General features: G+C 46.2%; 1 protein-coding gene across 5 annotated transcripts in view; it reads right to left on the bottom strand.

Moving 5' to 3' along the window:
• PLXNA4 (plexin A4) overlaps positions 1–18996 on the bottom strand; it is a 366609-nt gene that overhangs the window by 145614 nt on the left and 201999 nt on the right. For 2 of the 5 annotated variants that reach the window (XM_024737970.1, XM_024737967.1), the window contains exon 3: positions 5565–5696. In XM_024737970.1, coding sequence (XP_024593738.1) covers positions 5565–5696 — 132 coding nt within the window. The remainder of the gene's footprint in view (positions 1–5564; positions 5697–18996) is intronic. The other 3 variants (XM_024737968.1, XM_024737969.1, XM_024737966.1) reach the window with 2 other exon arrangements.

Genomic DNA, 18996 nt, shown 5'->3' with positions numbered 1-18996 from the left:
GCATGGGAACCTTCAGGAACAGCTCCAGACAAATGGGAAGGCTCCTGCCTGAGTGAAACTAGGTGAAACACGGCAACAGTTTTTCTCTTTTTGAGGATGCCCGAGGTGTCTCGTGTGCTGTCCCTCACTCTCAGGCTTGCGCTTCAAGTCCCCTCTCCCAGGAGCTATCAGAGACAGCCCCGTCTGGGTGCCTGGAGCAAATGTCCAAATGGCCTTGTCACAGTGTCAGCCATCCAAATGCAAACTGGAGCGGACAGCTCGGCCCTGCAGGGCTGGGAGGAACACACATGCCCGGGGACCCAGCGCGAAGAGAGCAGAATCATTCTTACAGGAGCCATCGCCTTGGGCCGCAGGAGCTATCTCCACGACTGCACTTGTATGAGAGCGATATCCATGGACCTCTGAGCTTGTCAGACTTCACACTGGCTAATCTCAGAACATCCTGGGAGGCAGGCAGGGGCAGGGAGCGACACAGAGGAGCAATAATGGTCCCCTCATCACACAGAGTGTCCTCAGCAGAGGCACCACCCAGATAGGGGTCCGAGTCCCAAGGGGTGCGAGCCTGTCTGTCTTGAACCCCAATACCACTTTTCCCTGAACTGAGCTTCCTTCTGAAACTCACAACATGGTACAAATCACACTCACAAAGCATCCTCTTCCCAGTTCCCTCTCTCCCACTGGGCAGGCTTAACCATCTCTCAATTTCACAACCGCAGGCAAAGAGCTTGAAAAGAAATACAAAGAACAGGGAAGGGGATAGGGACCCTCAACAGGCCCCTCCACTTTGATGCCCTTGCTCTCTGGGAAGCCTTCTCTGGCTGCTCCGTTTAAAATTTCAACCCTTTCACCCTGAGGTGGAGCGGTCTTCCCAGTACCCACTATCCTGCTCCATGGCACTTACTACCTGCTAACCTTATCCAGCAGGTTGATTCTTCTTGATGCTTCCTCTTGCTGCAAGTGCAGACTCTTAAAGTCAAGGATATTTACCTGTTTCTTCACTGTTGAATCCCCAGTGCCTGGGCTAGTGTTTGGCACATAGTAGTTGCTTAGTGAATATCTGTTTGGTGAACGAATGAATCAGGCCTGGGTGATTCGTTACAAAGCAAGATGGCACTCACTGCTTCACTGCGGGACTATGCTGGAGCCAAGAAGAGCAGCCCCTGCCTGGCCCTGCTTTCCTAGGTGACTCCGACCCCGGGTGGGCCCACCTCTGGACCCACCTCCTCAGCCCTTGCAGACATCTGTATCCTGGTTCACAGCTAGGACTGGAGTGCCACTGGCTCATGAGGGCGACAGGCTGTGATGTCCCCAGGCACCTGGAAGCTGACCCACTGTCAACAGGAGTCAGTAAAGCAAAGAACGCCGTGAGAGAGAGCTTTGGCCCAGACACAACTGAAAGTATCTCAAAAGCAGAAGCATGTGCTTAAAGCCTCTGGCTCTCAGGCAGGGGAGAGGTGGTGTGCTGGATGGCAGGGATGCTGAAATTTACTGAGAAATCTGCCACTTGCTCTGGGGCCTATCAAAGAAGAGCCTCACCTTGTGGTGGGAACAGCTGCTTCTCCCCCCCACAGTGGGTTGCTCCAGGGCACCTGAGGACAGCCCCGGCTCTGCTACCTCATCTCTTCGTTTGTCTGCCTTGCTGACATTTCCTCTCACTTCCCTCCCATCAGTTTGGCAGGTTTTTATCACACTGGTTTCAGTGTGTATAGACATTCCCTTGGGAGTACTGCAGTTGTAGTAAATATATACCATATACGTACACACAGACATATACAAAGCAAGGAGACTGATGGAGACACACAGAGGCAGACACAGGGGAAGGTGTGTGTGTGTGTGTGTGTGTGTGTGTCCATATATGTGTGCGCACACACACACACACACACACACACACACACACACACACCCTAGGGAGATACCCAGAGTCATGCAGAAGAAAAGCAAAAAGACAGAAACATAATATGGCACCGCAAGAGACAGGCAGACCCTGACAAAATGACACTGATACCTAGCAGGGCGCACTCAGCCACTCCAAGAAAAAGTGTACTACATAGAAAGGAGCCCTTGCTGGACAAGAAATAGAGAGGAACTCACATATCCAAAACAACAGAAACAGTATCCCGGCTATAGAATTATTCAGCCTGCAAATAATTGTAGTAATAGCTCCCATTGCTTTTATCACTCAGGAAATTCCAAGGACTGTGGTAGCTCTGTGCCGGAAATAGGGATGAAGACTGAATACATAGTTCTTATTATAAATCACAATATCACAATTAGGTATATTATATATGACTATCACATCAGATGTCTGATATTATTATTTAAGAGATAGTTAACGTAGGCTATTTAAGTTTAACCAGCAAGTTTATATAAATGAAAACACAAAGCAACAAATAGCTCAGAACAGGGCAAAAGTCACGGCAGTGATAAACAGATGACTGAAGCCTGGGGGAATGCTTTCTTTATCTAAAGTATAGTCTTTTAATCATATAAGTTCAAACTTGGGAATTAAGATAAGCAATAAATCATTCATATCAGTTCTTCTCTTTTCTAATTCTGGTTGTGTGAAGACACTGGGAATTCATTCATTCATTCATTCACCTGTACATTCATCAAATAACTATCACAGGCCTATAAGGTGAGATTTAGGCAGACGAAGAAGACAGAACTGTCCTCCAGCTGCTGTCAGTCTGCTAGGAGAGAAAGACAAGAAAGTCATCACAGCTCAGTCTGAGAAGAGCTACCATAGAGGTGTAAAGCACGGGTCAGGAGTAGCTCACTGAATGTGTGACTGCAGAGCTAAGCTTTAAGGGAAAAGAAAAAATTAGATGATAAAGTGAAGCACCTTTCAGGCAGAGCTTACCTCAGGGCCGAGCACATACCCTCAGCCTGCAGTCCCAGCCCGCAAAGTGTTCTGATCCACCATGGCTGAGACTCACCCACCGGACGACAGAGGCTGCTAGGCATTAGTCCTGAAGCCCCAGGGCCTGGTATTTCTCCAGATAGATTTACCAGGCTGCTCTTGCCCCATCAGGACTGCAGGCTGTGGGTTCTTGATTTGCTCTCCACTGGGCCTGGATCCCTGCTGAGGAGCCTGCCGCGGCCTTGACCTGGACTCCTGTGCTCCACCCCCGATAGATCACCCAGAATCTTGATGCCACCACCTGCCAGACTCCACACACAGCCAGTTCCAGACGCTCCTGGTGCAACATTATAAGAATGAGAGCCTCCGCTTATCAAGCCCTTACGCTGTGCCAGGCTGCGTCATGCTGATTACGTGCGTTCTGTCACTAGATCCTTGCAACGACACCAGTGAATTTTATCATTACGTCCATGTTCCAGTTGAGGACAACGAATCTTAAAGAGGTTAGGAGCTTACCTGAGATCACACTTAGTAAATGGTAGGACCAAGTTTCGTGCTCAGATATCCTGACACCAAGGTCAGTCTGATTACCCATCTTGCTATATTACCCTCCCCACAGAGAACCTGCAACCCCAGTGGACGCCAGTGTTGGCCCAGATGTCAGGGTCTTGGGACTGGGATTCGGGTGGCAGGCCTATGAGGAGGGCCCCATAGCGGATAACGGCCCAAATTCTATCCACTCCCGCCCTCCTCTCCTTCCCAGCATGCCCATAATCCAGAGCTCCCAGCATGCCTCGCCGTCAAGTCTGAATGGGTACTGACCACTGATCGTGCTCTTAGGGAAGTGGGACAGGTGAACTCAAGAACCTCAGAACCCCGGGACTTCCCTAGTGGTCCAGGGGTAAAGAATCCGTCTTCCAGTCCAGGGGATGGGGGTTCCATCCTTGGTCGGGGGAACTAAGATCCCACATGCCACAGGGCAACTAAGCCAGCGTGCCACAACTACTGAGCCCGTGCGCCTCAGTGAGAGAGCCCGCGTGCTGCAAACTACAGAGCCCAAGGGCTCTGGACCCCGTGGGCCACAGCTACAGAGCCGATGCGCCCTGGAGGCTGTGTGCCACAACTAGAGAGAGAAAACCCGCACACCACAACTAGAGAGAAGCCTGCACGCCGCAACAAAGAGCCCGTGTGCTGCAACTAAGACCTGACGCAGCCAAAAAAAAAAAAGAACCTCAGAATCCCAACTCAGCAATTAGAGGGGGCTCCACACAGCTTTTAGATTTTCCTCTTTGGAAGTCCTTAGATATTTTAAGTCCCAGGTTCAGAAATCCTGGCTTTCAGGTCACGTAAGAAATCCTGAAACATTCAATGCCTGTGGAGGTCTTGCGTCTTCTCCAAAGACTTCATTCCACTAGGGAAAGCTGCTTCCCCCTCAGTGTCTAGGGCCTTAGAGGTAGGCAGGGAGGGGGAGTGTGGGCCTCATGGAAAAGGAGTAAGAAATGAAAGCAAAGGAGCAGCTTCATACCAGTCCGGACTCCTGGGATAAAGTGCTCCCCACTCGGCTTCACATCATGGCAGCCTCAGCGAGGGCACCACAAGGGGTCCCAGTGTGGCTGGATGGGGGGGTCCCTCGCCATGAGAAGGTGTCATCGAGCTCTTGGGGAGGGTGGAGCTGCTGTGGGCTGCCAAGGCATAATGCACAGGCCCTGTGGGCGGCATAATGCAGTATTTATCTCCCTCACTTTGCAGAGAGGGAACAGGCAGAACAACAGACTCTGTCAGCAAGGTCCTCTGGGGAGTTCAGGCCTCACTAATGAAGATGAATCAGACGGGGGAATCTGCCTTTGCCGCTCAGAGCTAATGTATACATATTCATGGGCGGGGAGGACAGCTCCCAGAGTGACCCATCCTCCTGGGTGGAACACTGCGGGCTGTGAATTAGGGCGCCCCAGGAAATACTCTGAAATGGATGGAATTCCCAAGGCGAAATTTACTCCTTTGCCCGCTGCAAATGTATGAGTCCTGGTCTGAGCTCAGGGACCCCTGAAGAACTTAGTTCTCCGCTGAGTTCCAGAAGCAAATCCAACTCTGCTACTTCCTACTGCACATCAGCTAATACCAACCCTCACACCATATCTCTTCTGCCTGGTGTGGCCTCATGGAATCTGCTGGAGGTTCCATGTTAGAGTTCCAGGTACACACGAAGCCTCGGGACACACGTTACAGCGTCTCATCTCATACACATAGACCCTGTCTTCTGAATCTCCATCTGACTCTTCCACGATGTGCCCTCAACTAAGTTTTTCTGGGCGACAAATCCTTGCCCACCATAGACCTCCAGGGTCTAGGAAGGTGACCTTGGTAGGAGAGTATACAGTGTGTAGGGAAATCGGGACCAAAAACTTGGGCATCTGTAGCCTGTTTCTTCAGGCGAGAGCAAATGTTGCCCCTGCACCTACGCACACCGTCACTCTGAAGTCAGTGGATTTGCTCTTGACTCACAGATATTTTGATATGTGGGAGGTTTTATTCCCTGTTTTGGCGCACTCAGCCTCTGTCCCCACGCAGCATAACGGAAAGGATACACACTGAGTCAAATAAATCAAATCCCCTCTCTGCAGCCGGCCTCCTGCAGGTTTCCACGGAGCCACAGGCTAGTCCTTAGCAGCAAGACAAATGTCTGACAGAGCTCAGCGTGCCTTACCTGCCTTTCTGACATGATGTAGAGCTGCTTGTGGTCCTTGGAGAAGGCCATGTCCCGGAGGACGGGGCCGGGGTCCACCACCTGCACCGTCTCGTACTGGAGGGCATTGCCCCTGGGCCCATCTACCCGGATCTGTGGAGAAGAGGAAGAGGAGAGGTGGTGTGAGTTCCGATCCTGCGTGGCCTGCGGTCCAGCTTCCGCCCGGGTCCCCTCCCACAGGCAAGGGGGAGGAGGTGAGCCCTGCCTCCCAGAGGCCAGGCCTGAAGGCTCAGGAGCGGCACAGGCCCACGCGTTGGGAATGGCAAAGAGAAGGGAGGAGGCGGAGACCAAGCCCCAAGCTGGGCTGCACCAAGGACCTGGTGTTCTTCTCTCTGGCTCACTATGCCTTAGGCTCGAGTCTTTGAGGCCTTGCTTGTACATCTTTGGAGAAGAGGACGGGCCTTTCTAGTTACTCAGCATATTACCTTATTGTTAACGTAATAAAAAGGTTCACTGCAACATCAAAAGTCCTACCTGATACACTGATAGAACAGATGGGGAAGATGAGATGCGGTACGTTAAACAACTGGCCTGAGCTATCAAATCTGGTGACAGAATGAGAATCTAGTTTGACCCTGGAGTCCATGCTTTTCCTACCACTCCACTTACACGAGGGATCCTGTTCCTTGATGGCTTTCATGTTTACTTCCTGGGGCTGCCACTAAAGGCAGCGGCCTCCAGCCTGCACAATTCCAGAGGCTTTTGCCAGTCATTCCCAATTCTGAAGCTGAAACACTTGCACTTGGCAAATATTTATTTTAAAAATGAAGAAACAAATGCAGTTCAAACTCTTCTTGGCAGATTTCCCATTAAGCTCAGGAAAACAACAACAGCAATGAAAACAAACAAACAAACTGGTGAAGGAATTAACAAAAGATATGTTTAGCCCTGAAAACCTAAACGCCTTGGATTCCAGTAGCCCTCCTCCTTCTGTCCCCACTCCCAAGCCACCAGCTGTCTGCCCTGGCCAGGTCCTTCCTTAATCTGAATGAAATGGGAGCTCATGCAAAACCAATTGGGATTACCACCCAAGTCTGACCACGAGGTGATGGCCTTGGCCCCCGGCCCAGCCGGGCTTCATCCCCAGCTGTGAATCACCCCTGGAGAAGCAGCACGAGAGTGATATTGCATGGCCGGCTGGTCTCCAGCCCCTTAAGGCTGCCGGCAGGAGCAAGTGCCCCTCGGGGATGCTAGCAGAATGGAGTCCCGCCCAGTGCCCCGTGGTCTGATTCCCGAGGGAAATTGGATTCAGTGCCTGAGTGATCATCTGGCTCCAACTTTCCTGCTCTGTAGGGTGAGCTGATGTGCTGGATGTGGACGTCAGAAGAAACTAGGTGAACTGGGCAGGGACAGAGGGGTGTACCAGGGAGCACCAATGGGACAAGTTTCCCCAGGCCCAAGGAGGCAGGATGGGGGTATGACCCCCACCCTTGCCCATTCTGCCAGGGCAGGAAATCAGTCATTGGAAAGGTGGTTCCTGGAAATTCCCTGGCGGTCCAGTGGTTGGGACTCAGCACTCTCACTGCCAGGGGGCTCGAGTTTGATCCCTGGTCAGGGAACTGGGATCTTGCAAGCCATGTGTTGCAGCCAAAAAAGTAATAAAAATAAAATAAAATAAAAGACCTTTAAAAAAAAAGAAAAGGTAGTTCTCCCCTTCACATCACCCCACCCCAATCCACTACTTGTTTCAGAAAACAGAAAGGAAAGCATCCATTCATCCACCTGCTGAAAGACTCTCACACAAGACATGAATAAAAGAGTTTATGGTGGATGTGCTGAATGATGGGCAATCACAAAATTTAGGTAGGCTCGACCAGCTGCTGGCTCTTGGGCCATTGCATGAATATGAACAAGAACTGCTAGCGATTGAGTGGCTGCTACGCGCCCTGCACGATTCTAGGCATTCTACATGTATTTACCCTCTTATTTAAACCTCATAATTCCATGAAGCCTTAATATTCCACTAAGCCTTATTCCAATAAGCCTTAATAAATCCCATTTACAGGTGAGGCACAGAGAGGTTTAATACCTTGTTCATGGTCACACATTTAGCGATCGGCATGGCCTCAACCCCTGCCAAGGTCCCACCAGTTCCAGAGTCCACCAACACAAGTTGAGCCAGGTCCTACTGGTTCTATAAACATGCATCTCTTCTAGGAGTGAAAGTAGTTACTGTTAAACAAGCATCACCCTGGGAGTGCTGGAGGAACCATATCTATCTACTGCAGTCCTTCAGGGAAAGAATCACGCATATGAATGAAAAAGATGCTGTTGTAAATTTTCAAAATAATTACCCCTTATACTTTTGTTTTATACCTTGCTGAGAATGTTATTCTTAAACAACGTCGTCTCATTTGATGGTTGTAGAATTTTTATGATGTTGACTGCCAGCATAATCATTCTCATTTTACCAAAGAAAAACTGAGATTGGGGCTGTTCTGTGTCTCTTCCAAAGTTCGGTGATAAACGAATGACAGTCACGACTAGAAACCAGGTTTCCCGATTCCTAGCTCAGAGATTGCCATTGAGCTATTTAGATCTTCCCAGAGCCTTTGACAAGGTTCCACATGAAAAGGTGTTTAAAAATAATAAGTCTCTGGGCTTCCCTGGTGGCGCGGTGGTTGGGAGTCTGCCTGCCGATGCAGGGGACGTGGGTTCGTGCCCCGGTCCGGGAGGATCCCACATGCCGCGGAGCGGCTGGGCCCGTGAGCCATGGCCACTAAGCCTGAGCGTCCGGAGCCTGCGCTCCGCGGTGGGAGAGGCCATAACAGTGAGAGGCCCGTGTACCGCCAAAAAAAGTAAATAAATAAAAATAATGAGTCTCCATGGGATTTTGGGCAGTTTGGCCATGGAGAGAGGACCAACTTAGAGACAGAAAAAGACACATTTCTGCATGGAGAAGTGGGAACTGGGGGACTCCCCAGGCACTAGTGTCATGACTGGTCTTATTTAAAAGTTTTTTTTTTTTTAACATCTTTATTGGAGTATAATTGCTTTACATTGTTGTGTTAGTTGCTACTGTATAACAAAGTGAATCAGCGATACATATACATACATCCCCATATCCCCTCCCTCTTGCGTCTCCCTAGGCACTAGTGTCATGACTGGTCTTATTTAAAAGTTTTTTTTTTTTTAACATCTTTATTGGAGTATAATTGCTTTACATTGTTGTGTTAGTTGCTACTGTATAACAAAGTGAATCAGCGATACATATACATACATGCCCATATCCCCTCCCTCTTGCGTCTCCCTCCCCCCCTCCCTATCCCACCGCTCTAGGTGCACACAAAGCACCGAGCTGATCTCCCTGTGCTATGCGGCTGCTTCCCACTAGCTATTTTACGTTTGGTAGTGTATATTTGTCCATGCCATTCTCTCACTTTGTCTCAGCTTACCCTGCCCCATCCCCTGTCCTCAAGTCCATTCTCTACGTCTGCGTCTTTACTCCTGTCTGGCGCCAAAGTTCATCAGAACCTTTTTTTTGTTCTTAGATTCCATATATACGTGTTAGCATACAGTATTTGTCTTTCTCTTTCTGACTTACTTCACTCTGTATGACAGGCTCTAGACCCATCCATCACTACAAATAACTCAATTTTGTTTCGTCTCATGGCTGAGTAAGATTCCATTGTATATATGTGCCACACCTTCTTTATCCATTCATCTGTCAATGGACACTTAGGTTGCTTCCATGTCCTTCCATGGCTATTGTAAATAGAGCTGCAATGAACATTGTGGTACCTGACTCTTTTTGAATTATGGTTTTCTCAGGGTATATGCCCAGTAGTGGGATTGCTCAGTCATATGGTAGTTGTATTTTTAGTTTTTCAAGGAACCTCCATACTGTTCTCCATAGTGGCTGTATCAATTTACATTCCCACCAACAGCGCAAGAGGGTTCCCTTTTCTCCACACCCTCTCCAGCATTTATTCTTTGTAGATGTTTTGATGATGGCTATTCTGACTGGTGTGAGGTGATACCTCGTTGTAGTTTTGATTTGCATTTCTCTAATGATTAGTGATGTTGAGCGTGCTTTCATGTGTTTACTGGCAATCTGTATATCTTCTTTGGAGAAATGTCTATTTAGGTCTTCTGCCCATTTTTGGATTGGGTTGTTTGTTTTTTTGATATTGAGCTGCACGAGCTGCTTGTGTATTTTGGAGATTAGTTCTCTGTCAGTTGCTTCGTTTGCAAATATTTTCTCCCATTCTGAGGGTTGTCTTTTCATCTTATTTATGGTTTCCTTTGCTGTGCAAAAGCTTTTAAGTTTCATTAGGTCCCATTTGTTTGCTTTTATTTCCATTTCCCTAGAAGGTGGGTCAAAAAGGATCTTGCTGTGATATATGGTATAGAGTGTTCTGCCTATGTTTTCCTCTGAGAGTTTTATAGTGTCTGGCCTTACATTTAGGTCTTTAATCCATTTTGAGTTTATTTATCATGTCGTCTACAAACAGTGACAGTTTTACTTCTTCTTTTCCAATTTGGAGTCCTTTTATTTCTTTTTTCTTCTCTGATTGCTGTGGCTAAAACTTCCAAAATGATGTTGAATAATAGTGGTGAGAGTGTGCAGCCTTCTCTTGTTCTTGATCATAGTGGAAATGGTTTCAGTTTTTCACCATTGAGAACAATGTTGGCTGTGGGTTTGTCATATATGGCCTTTATTATGTTGTGGTAACTTCCCTCTGTGTCTACTTTCTGTAGAGTTTTTATCATAAATGGGTGTTGAATTTTGTCAAAAGCTTTTTCTGCATCTATTGAGATGATCATATGGTTTTTATCCTTCAATTTGTTAATATGATTTATCACATTGATTTGTGTATACTGAAGAATCCTTGCATTCCTGGGATAAACCCCAGTTGATTATGGTGTATGATCCTTTTAATGTGCTGTTAGATTCTGTTTGCTAGTATTTTGTTGAGGATTTTTGCGTCTATGTTCATGAGTAATACTGGCCTGTAGTTTTCTTTTTTTGGTGACATCTTTGTCTGGTTTTTGTATCAGGGTGGTGGTGGCCTCGTAGAATGAGCTTGGGAGTGTTCTTCTCTCTGCTATATTTTGGAAGAGTTTGAGAAGGATAGGTGTTAGCTTTTCTCTAAATGTTTGATAGAATTCACCTGTGAAGCCATCTGGTCCTGGGCTTTTGTCTGTTGGCAGATTTTTAATCACAGTTTCAATTTCAGTGCTTGTGATTGGTCTGTTTATATTTTCTATTTCTTCCTGGTTCAGTCTCAGAAGGTTGTGCTTTTCTAAGAATTTCTCCATTTCTTTCAGGTTGCCCATTTTCTTGGCATATAGTTGCTTGTAGTAATCTCTCATGATCCTTTGTATACCTGCAGTGTCAGTTGTTACTTCTTTTTCATTTCTAGTTCTGTTGATTTGAGACTTCTCCCTTTTTTTCTTGATGAGTCTGGCTAATGGTTTATCAACTGTGTTTATCTTCTCAAAGAACCAGCTTTTATAGTTTTATTGATCTTTGCTATCATTTCTTTTTTCATTTATTTCTGACCTGATCTTTATGATTTCTTTCCTTCTGCTAACTTTGTTTTTTTTTGTTCTTCTTTCTCTAATTGCTTTAGGTGTAAGGTTAGGTTTTTTATTTGAGATGTTTCTTGTTTCTTGAGGTAGGATTGTATTGCTATAAACTTCCCTTTTAGAACTGCTTTTGCTGCATTCCATAGGTTTTGGGCTGTCATGTTTTCATTGTCATTTGTTTCTAGGTATTGTTTGATTTCTTCAGTGATCTCTTGGTTATTAGGTAGCATATGTTTATCCTCCATGTGTTTGTATTTTTTACAGTTTTTCTCCTATAATTGATATCTAGTCTCAGCGTTGTGGTCGGAAAAGATACCTGATACGATTTCAATTTTCTTAAACTTACCAAGTCTTGATTTGAGACCCAAGTTATGATCTATCCTGGAGAATGTTCCATGAGCACTTGAGAAGAAAGTGTATTCTGTTGTTTATGGATGGAGTGTCCTATAAATATCAATTAAGTCCATCTAGTTTAATGTATCATTTAAAGCTTGTGTTTCCTTATTTATTTTCATTATGGTTGATCTGTCCATTGGTGAAAGTGGGGTCTTAAAGTCCCCTAATATGACTGTGTTACTGTCGATTTCCCCTTTTATGGCTGTTAGCATTTGCCTTATGTATTGAGGTGCTCTTATGTTGGGTGCATAAATATTTACAGTTGTTATATCTTCTTCTTGGATTGATCCCTTGATCATTATGTAGTGTCCTTCTTTGCCTCTTGTAATAGTCTTTATTTTAAAGTCTATTTTGTCTGATATGAGAATTGCTACTCCAGCTTTCTTTTGATTTCCATTTGCATGGAATATCTTTTTCAGTCCCCTCACTTTCAGTCTGTATGTGTCCCTAGGTCTGAAGTGGGTCTCTTGTAGACAGCATATATACAGCTCTTGTTTTTGTACCCATTCAGCCTGTCTATGTCTTTTAGTGGGAGCATCTAACCCATCTACATTTAAGTTAGTTATCGATATGTATATTCCTATTACCATTTTCTTAATTGTTTGGGGTTTGTTATTGTAGTTCTTTTCCTTCTCTTGTGTTTCCTGCCTAGAGAAGTTCCTTTAGCATTTGTTGTAGAGCTGGTTTGGTGGTGCTGACTTCTCTTAGCTTTTGCTTATCTGTAAAGGTTTTAATTTCTCCACTGAATCTGAATGAGATCTTTGCTGGGTAGAGTAATCTTGGTTGTAGGTTTTTCCCTTCCATCACTTTAAATAGGTCCTGCCACTCCCTTCTGTCTTGCAGAGTTTCTGCTGAAAGATCAGCTGTTAACCTTATGGGGATTCCATTGTATGTTATTTGTTGCTTTTCCCTGGGTGCTTTTAAAATTTTTTCTTTGTGTTTATTTATTTATTTATTTATTTGCGGTTATGCAGGCCTCTCACTGTTGTGGCCTCTCCCGTTGCGGAGCACGGGCTCCGGACGCGCAGGCTCAACGGCCATGGCTCACGGGCCCAGCCGCCCCGTGGCATGTGGGATCTTCCCGGACCAGGGCACGAACCCATGTCCGCTGCATCGGCAGGTGGATTCTCAACCACTGCGCCACCAGGGAAGCCCTGTATTTAATTTTTGATAGTTGGATTAATATGTGTCTCGGCGTGTTTCTCCTTGGATTTATCCTGTATGGGGCTCCGCGCTTCCTGGACTTAATTGACTCTTTCCTTCCCCATATTAGGGTAGTTTTCAACTATAATCTCTTCAAATACTTCCTCAGTCCCCTTTTTTCTCTCTTCTTTTTCTAGGACCCATATAATTCGAATGTTGCTGCATTTAATGTTGTCCCAGAGGTCTCTGAGATTGTCCTCAATTCTTTTCATTCTTTTTTCTTTATTCTGCTCTGCGGTAGTTATTTCCACTATTTTATCTTCCCGGTCTCTTACCCATTCTTCTGCCTCAGTTATTCTGCTATTGGTGCCTTCTAGAGAATTTAAAATTTTATCTATTGTGTTGTTCATCATTGTTTGTTTGCTCTTTAGTTCTTCTAGGTCCTTGTTAAATGTTTCTTGCATTTTGTCTAATCTATTTCCAAGATTTTGGATCATCTTTACTATCATTATTCTGAATTCTTTTTTAGGTAGACTGCCTATTGCCTCTTCATTTGTTAGGTCTGGTGGGTTTTATCTTGCTCCTTCATCTGCTGTGTGTTTCTCTATCTTCTCATTTTGCTTAACTTACTGTGTTTGGGGTCTCCTTTTCGCAGGCTGCAGGTTTGTAGTTCCCATTGTTTTTGTGTCTGCCCCCAATGGGTAAGGTTGGTTCAGTGGGTTGTGTAGGCTTCCTGGTGGAGGGGACTGGTGCCTGTGTTCTGGTGCATGAGGCTGGACCTTGTCTTTTTGGTGGGCAGGACCATGTCTGGTGGTGTGCTTTGGGATGTCTGTGAACTTAGTATGATTTTAGGCAGCCTGTCTGCTAATGGGTGGGGTTGTGTTCCTGCCTTTTAGTTGTTTGGCATAGGGTGTCCAGCACTGTAGTTTGCTGTTCGTTGAGTGGAGCTGGGTCTTAGCATTGAGACAGAGATCTCTGGGAGAGCTCTCACCTATTGATATTACATGGGGCCAGGAGGTCTCTGGTGGTCCAGTGTCCTGAACTCGGCTCTCCCACCTCAGACGCTCAGGCCTGACACCTGCCTGGAATACCAAGACCCTGTCAGCCACACGGCCAGGAAATGGGGAGTTTCTTGCCTTTTGGGAAGTTTGAGGTCTTCTGCCAGTGTTCAGTAGGTGTTCTGTAGGAGTTGTTCCACATGTAGATGTATTTTTGATCTATTTGTGGGGAGGAAGGTGACCTCCACGTCTTGTTCCTGTCCCATCTTGAAGGTCCTCCTTAATACTTTTTATAAATGGGTCTGGAGCAAGGAGCAAGGACATTACAGCTGATCCTAAGCTCTTTGGAATAGCAAGAAGGCCAATGATGGAAATGAACTACAGAAAGACGGCACATCCTCTGCAGGGACTGAGGGTCGGGGGAGGAGCTGTATTTGGGCAAATAGACCTGGGACTTCAAGTCTCATGTTGGCAGAGACCATGCCTGTTGTATTCAGCGCTACAGCCCCAATGCCTGGCACAGTACCCAAGACACGGTTGGTGCTCAATAATTAGTTACTGACAAATGTCGGCGAGGGGTTGGAGAAAAGGGAAAGGCTGTACACTCTTGGGGGTGTGTAAATTGGTACAGCCACTAAGGAAAACAGTAGGGTTGTTTCTCAAATAACTAAAACTAGAACTGCCATATGATCCAGCAATTCTGCTCCTGGGTATATACCCAAAGGAAACAAAATCAGTATCTCAAAGAGATATCTGCATTCCCATCTCCATTACAGCATTATTCACAATAGCCAAGACATGGAAACAACCTAAATATCTATCAGTGGATGAATGGATAAAAGAATGTGATTATATGTATATAATTAAGCCTTAAAAAAGAAACAAATCCTGCTATTTTCAACAACATGGATGAATCTGGAGAACATTATGCAACGTGAATTAAGACAGACACAGAAAGACAAATACTACATGATCTCACTTATATGTGGAATCCAAAATAGTCCAACTCCTAGAAGCAGAGAGTAGAATGGCAGTTTCCAGGGGCTGCAGGGAGGGGAAAATGGGGAGATGTTGGTCAAGGGATACAAAGTTTCAGTTATTAGATGAATATGTTCTAGAGACCTAATGTACGACAATGTGACTATGATGATACAGTACTGTATATTTTAAATTTGCTAATAGGGTAGATTCTAAGTGTTCCTGTCACACACACACACACACAAAGAATGAAAATGGCAACTATGTGAGGTGATGGATATGTGAATTATCTTGATTGTAGTGGTTATTTCACAATATATAATATATCAGAACATCAAGTTGTACACCTTAAATATATACAATTTTTATTTGTCAATTGTACCTCACTACAGATGGGAAAAGTAAGTAGTTACTACATAAATGATCAACTCCCTCTGTCTAAAACACCCCACATTCTACCAATCAGATGATGGACTCTGAGCTGATCAAGGTAAGAGGCACGATCAAAAAAGAAGAGCTCAGTTGTCATCATTCACTGCTGCCAATACTCCACGGCAGCCAAAAAAGGCCGACAAAATATCAGGCAGCTTTCAAATGGGATTCCAGGGGCAAAGAGGCAAACAGAAGCCATTCTCCTGGCCAAGTTCACCTGTACACAGAAAATCACAGTCAGTTCTCCCCTGATAAGTTAGAACAATCCAGATGCCTGCAACTCAAGGACAGCCTAGGAAAGATCCCCCCAGGCCACGAAGACCAGTTGAGATGAAAGGAGACACAGTGGCCAGTGGCTGTCGTTCAATCACTATCACAGGGGCCACCCTGAGGCTTAGGAGGTGACAGCTTAGAACAAACAAGACGCATTATCGTACACATTAAGACAAATAAGATTTATTATTTTATGCAGCATAGATGATACTTGTGGATCAACTAAGCAGTGAGAAATAGTGAAAATAGACATTGATTTTTTTTTAAGGTAGAAAATATAAAGAAGCCACTAATGTAAATTTGCGTGTTTAGAAGATGTCATACTCTGAGTTCCTCTGAGGAGGAACCCACATCCTCACCTTGTGTGTCCCTTGACAGAGTGACAGTCCACACTCAATTCATCATCTACTGTGCATTTATGTAATGCCCAGGCTAGGCTCCAAGCCAGCCTCTGGAGAAGAACAGCGAGTCTCAGCCCTGCCCTCTGGGAGGCCATTTTCCTGATGGGTTCAGATTTCACACAAATAAAGTCAAACAGCAAATGCTATAGCAGAGACATGTTCAAAGGCCTCTTTTCCTTCTTCCCGGGAGATCTGGCCAACTGATTGCAGTGTAACCAGGAATCAGCCCAGCCCCGAGCAAGGCTCAAGGGAGCATGTGTATGTCACAGAATAAAAGGGCTACCTCATGGCACCACCATCTATGAGTGTTTGACTAATAATACACATAGTGGGTAATGTCAGATTTTTTCAAACACCTCCTTCAGAGACAAAATGTCTTCAGTCAGTAGGAAGACTGATCTTAAGTAGTAATATGAGTGGCAATAACAGATTTTATAAAGATATGCTGGCAGGTGGAGGCAATAGGGAAAATATGAAAAAGGGGGTCAGAGGGGAAAACTTGGTCATCTTCATGGAGCACTGTCCTGAGGAGACAGTACAAATGTGTTCTCTGAGGGCTGAAGGGACGCCTCACCCTTCAGGCCTCACCACAGGCCCAGTGAAATGTCCTTCTAGACAGCACTGGACAGCAGAAATATAAGGCCAGACAGAAATGTGGGCCACATGGGCAATTACAAAATTTCTAGTAGTGGGCTTCCCTGGTGGAGCAGTGGTTGAGAGTCCGCCTGCCGATGCAGGGGACACGGGTTCATGCCCCGGTCCGGGAGGATCCCACATGCCGCGGAGCGGCTGCGCCCGTGAACCATGGCCGCTGAGCCTGCGTGTCCGGAGACTGTGCTCCGCAAGGGGAGAGGAGAGGCCCACGTACCATAAAAAAAAAAAAAAAAAAAATTCTAGTAGTGTTTGGTTACATTAAAAAAGAAAGAGGTAAAATTAATTTTGATAATCTATTTTTACTAACTCAATGTGCCCCCCCAAAATAGTTTCAATTGAACAGGTATACAGTATAAAAACTGTTAATGAGATAGTTTACATGTGTTTTTCCCTACTATATCTTTGAAACCTGATGCGTATTTCACACTGACAGCAAAACTCAATTTGGACCAGCCACATTTCGGGTGCTTCATAGCCATGTGTAGCCAATGGCTACTGTACTGGACAGCACATTTCTAATTTCTAGACTATTCTCATCCCTGTGTTCCGATTCTGCACCCAGCAAGTGACCCTGCTGATAATAACAAGTTGGCTTGGTGACTATCCTCCGGCAGGTGCCCTCAGTGGAGATCTTGCCCGCTTCCCTGCCCTGCACAATACTCTGTGTCTCCCAGAACCTTCAATTTATACCATAACGAGCATGCCCCATTGTCTTCACTTTTCTGGAGCTCACAGGCGGTAAGCTCCAGCTAGCTGGAGGGTCCCCATCGGCCCAAGCAAGCTGTGTGGGCCCAGGCTGCTCTAGGCTAGCCCTCAGCAGGCTCATTGGACACAATCATGCCTACTGTTTCCTCACCCAGGCTACAGGTTCCGGGGGCACACGTCTTGTGTGGCAGGAACCCCCTGCATCCTGGGTGATAGTCAAAACATTTAACAGGGCTTCCTTGGTGGCGCAGTGGTTGAGAGTCCACCTGCTGACACAGGGGGCACGGGTTTGTGCCCCGGTCCGGGAAGATCCCACATGCTGCGGAGCGGCTGGGCCCGTAAGACACGGCCGCTGAGCCTGCGCATCCGGAGCCTGTTGCTCCGCAACGGGAGAGGCCACAACAGTGAGAGGCCCGCATACTGCAAAAATATAAAAAAATAAAAAATAAATAAAAACATTTAACAACCGCTAGAGGGAGAGGACCAACCAATCAGAGGAGTTGCTGTGGGGTCAGGTGGTCTTAAAGGCTCCCAGCTGCACCAAGTAATACTGCTGGGGGTGAAGGCGGGACCCAGATGGGAATTATTTCAAGTTTTAACAACTGGTGAGTTATTTACAACAGCCAAGACTTGGAAACAACCTAAATGTCTGTTGACGACTGAATGGATAAAGAAAATGTGACTCATATCACATAGAGTGTAAAAGGTATATACTACATCTACATACATAGATGAATACAATAGAATATTATTCAACGTTAAAAAGAGAAGGAAGGGCTTCCCTGGTGGCACAGTGGTTTAGAGTCTGCCTGCCGATGCAGGGGACACGGGTTCGTGCCCCGGTCCGGGAGGATCCCACAGGCCGTGGAGCGGCTGGGCCCGTAAGCCATGGCTGCTGAGCCTGCGCGTCCAGAGTCTGTGCTCTGCAATGGGAGAGGCCACAACAGTGAGAGGCCCACGTACTGCAAAAAAAAAAAAAGGAAATCCTGCCATTTGCGACAACATGGATGAACTTGGAGGACAACATGCTGAGTGAACTAAGGCAGACACAAAGACAAATACCGCGTGACCTCACTTATACGTGGGATCTAAAATAGTCAAACTCATGGAAACAGTAGAACGGTGGTTGCAGGAACGGGGGAGGACAGAGTGGGGAGATGCCAACAGGTACAAAGTTTCAGTTATGAAGGATGAACAAGTTCTGGAAATCTAATGTACGGCAATGTTAACAATGTCAAAGATATTCTACTGTATACCTGAAACCTGTTAAGAGGGTAGATCTTAAATATTCTCGTCACACACACAGGAAAGAAAATACTAACTATGTGAGACCATGGATATGTCAATCAGCTTGATTGCGGTGGCTATCTCACAATGTAGATGTACATCACAACATCAAGTCATATGCCTCAAATATATACAATTGTTATTTGTTAATTATACCTCAACAAAAATGAGAAAAGCAACAACTGTTGAGGCCACGTTAGGACATAACAACCGAGCATCAGTCCTGCCTGGACCACGTGGGCCCCTCCATCACAGCGTGCATCCCCTCCACACAGCTTCCCTGGAGCAGGCACGTGTGCCCGAGGGCACACACAGGCTCCTCACCTGCCCTCCCCAGCTGCTCCGTCTCCAGCCCAGGATAATCCTAGGTCCCCCTCTCCCTCCAGCCTATCCACCCGGCAGCACGGCCACCTCTCCATCCCTGGCACGGTGAGCGTCTACGCTACCAGGCAGACTGCTATTAAAACATGAGCAGGGTGGCCTCCTCAAAGGTCAGCCATCCGGGGAGCGCCTGGCAGCTGCCTGTTTGTTTATTGGAACATTATCTGGGCCGGGCTGTTTATTTACGTCCATTGAAGGACTGAACAATAAATA

The sequence above is a fragment of the Neophocaena asiaeorientalis genome, unplaced genomic scaffold, assembly GCF_003031525.2.
Source record: "Neophocaena asiaeorientalis asiaeorientalis breed wild unplaced genomic scaffold, Neophocaena_asiaeorientalis_V1.1 scaffold364, whole genome shotgun sequence".
In the NCBI taxonomy this organism is placed as follows: Eukaryota; Metazoa; Chordata; class Mammalia; order Artiodactyla; family Phocoenidae; genus Neophocaena; species Neophocaena asiaeorientalis.
This window is presented reverse-complemented; position numbering and strand designations above follow the sequence as displayed.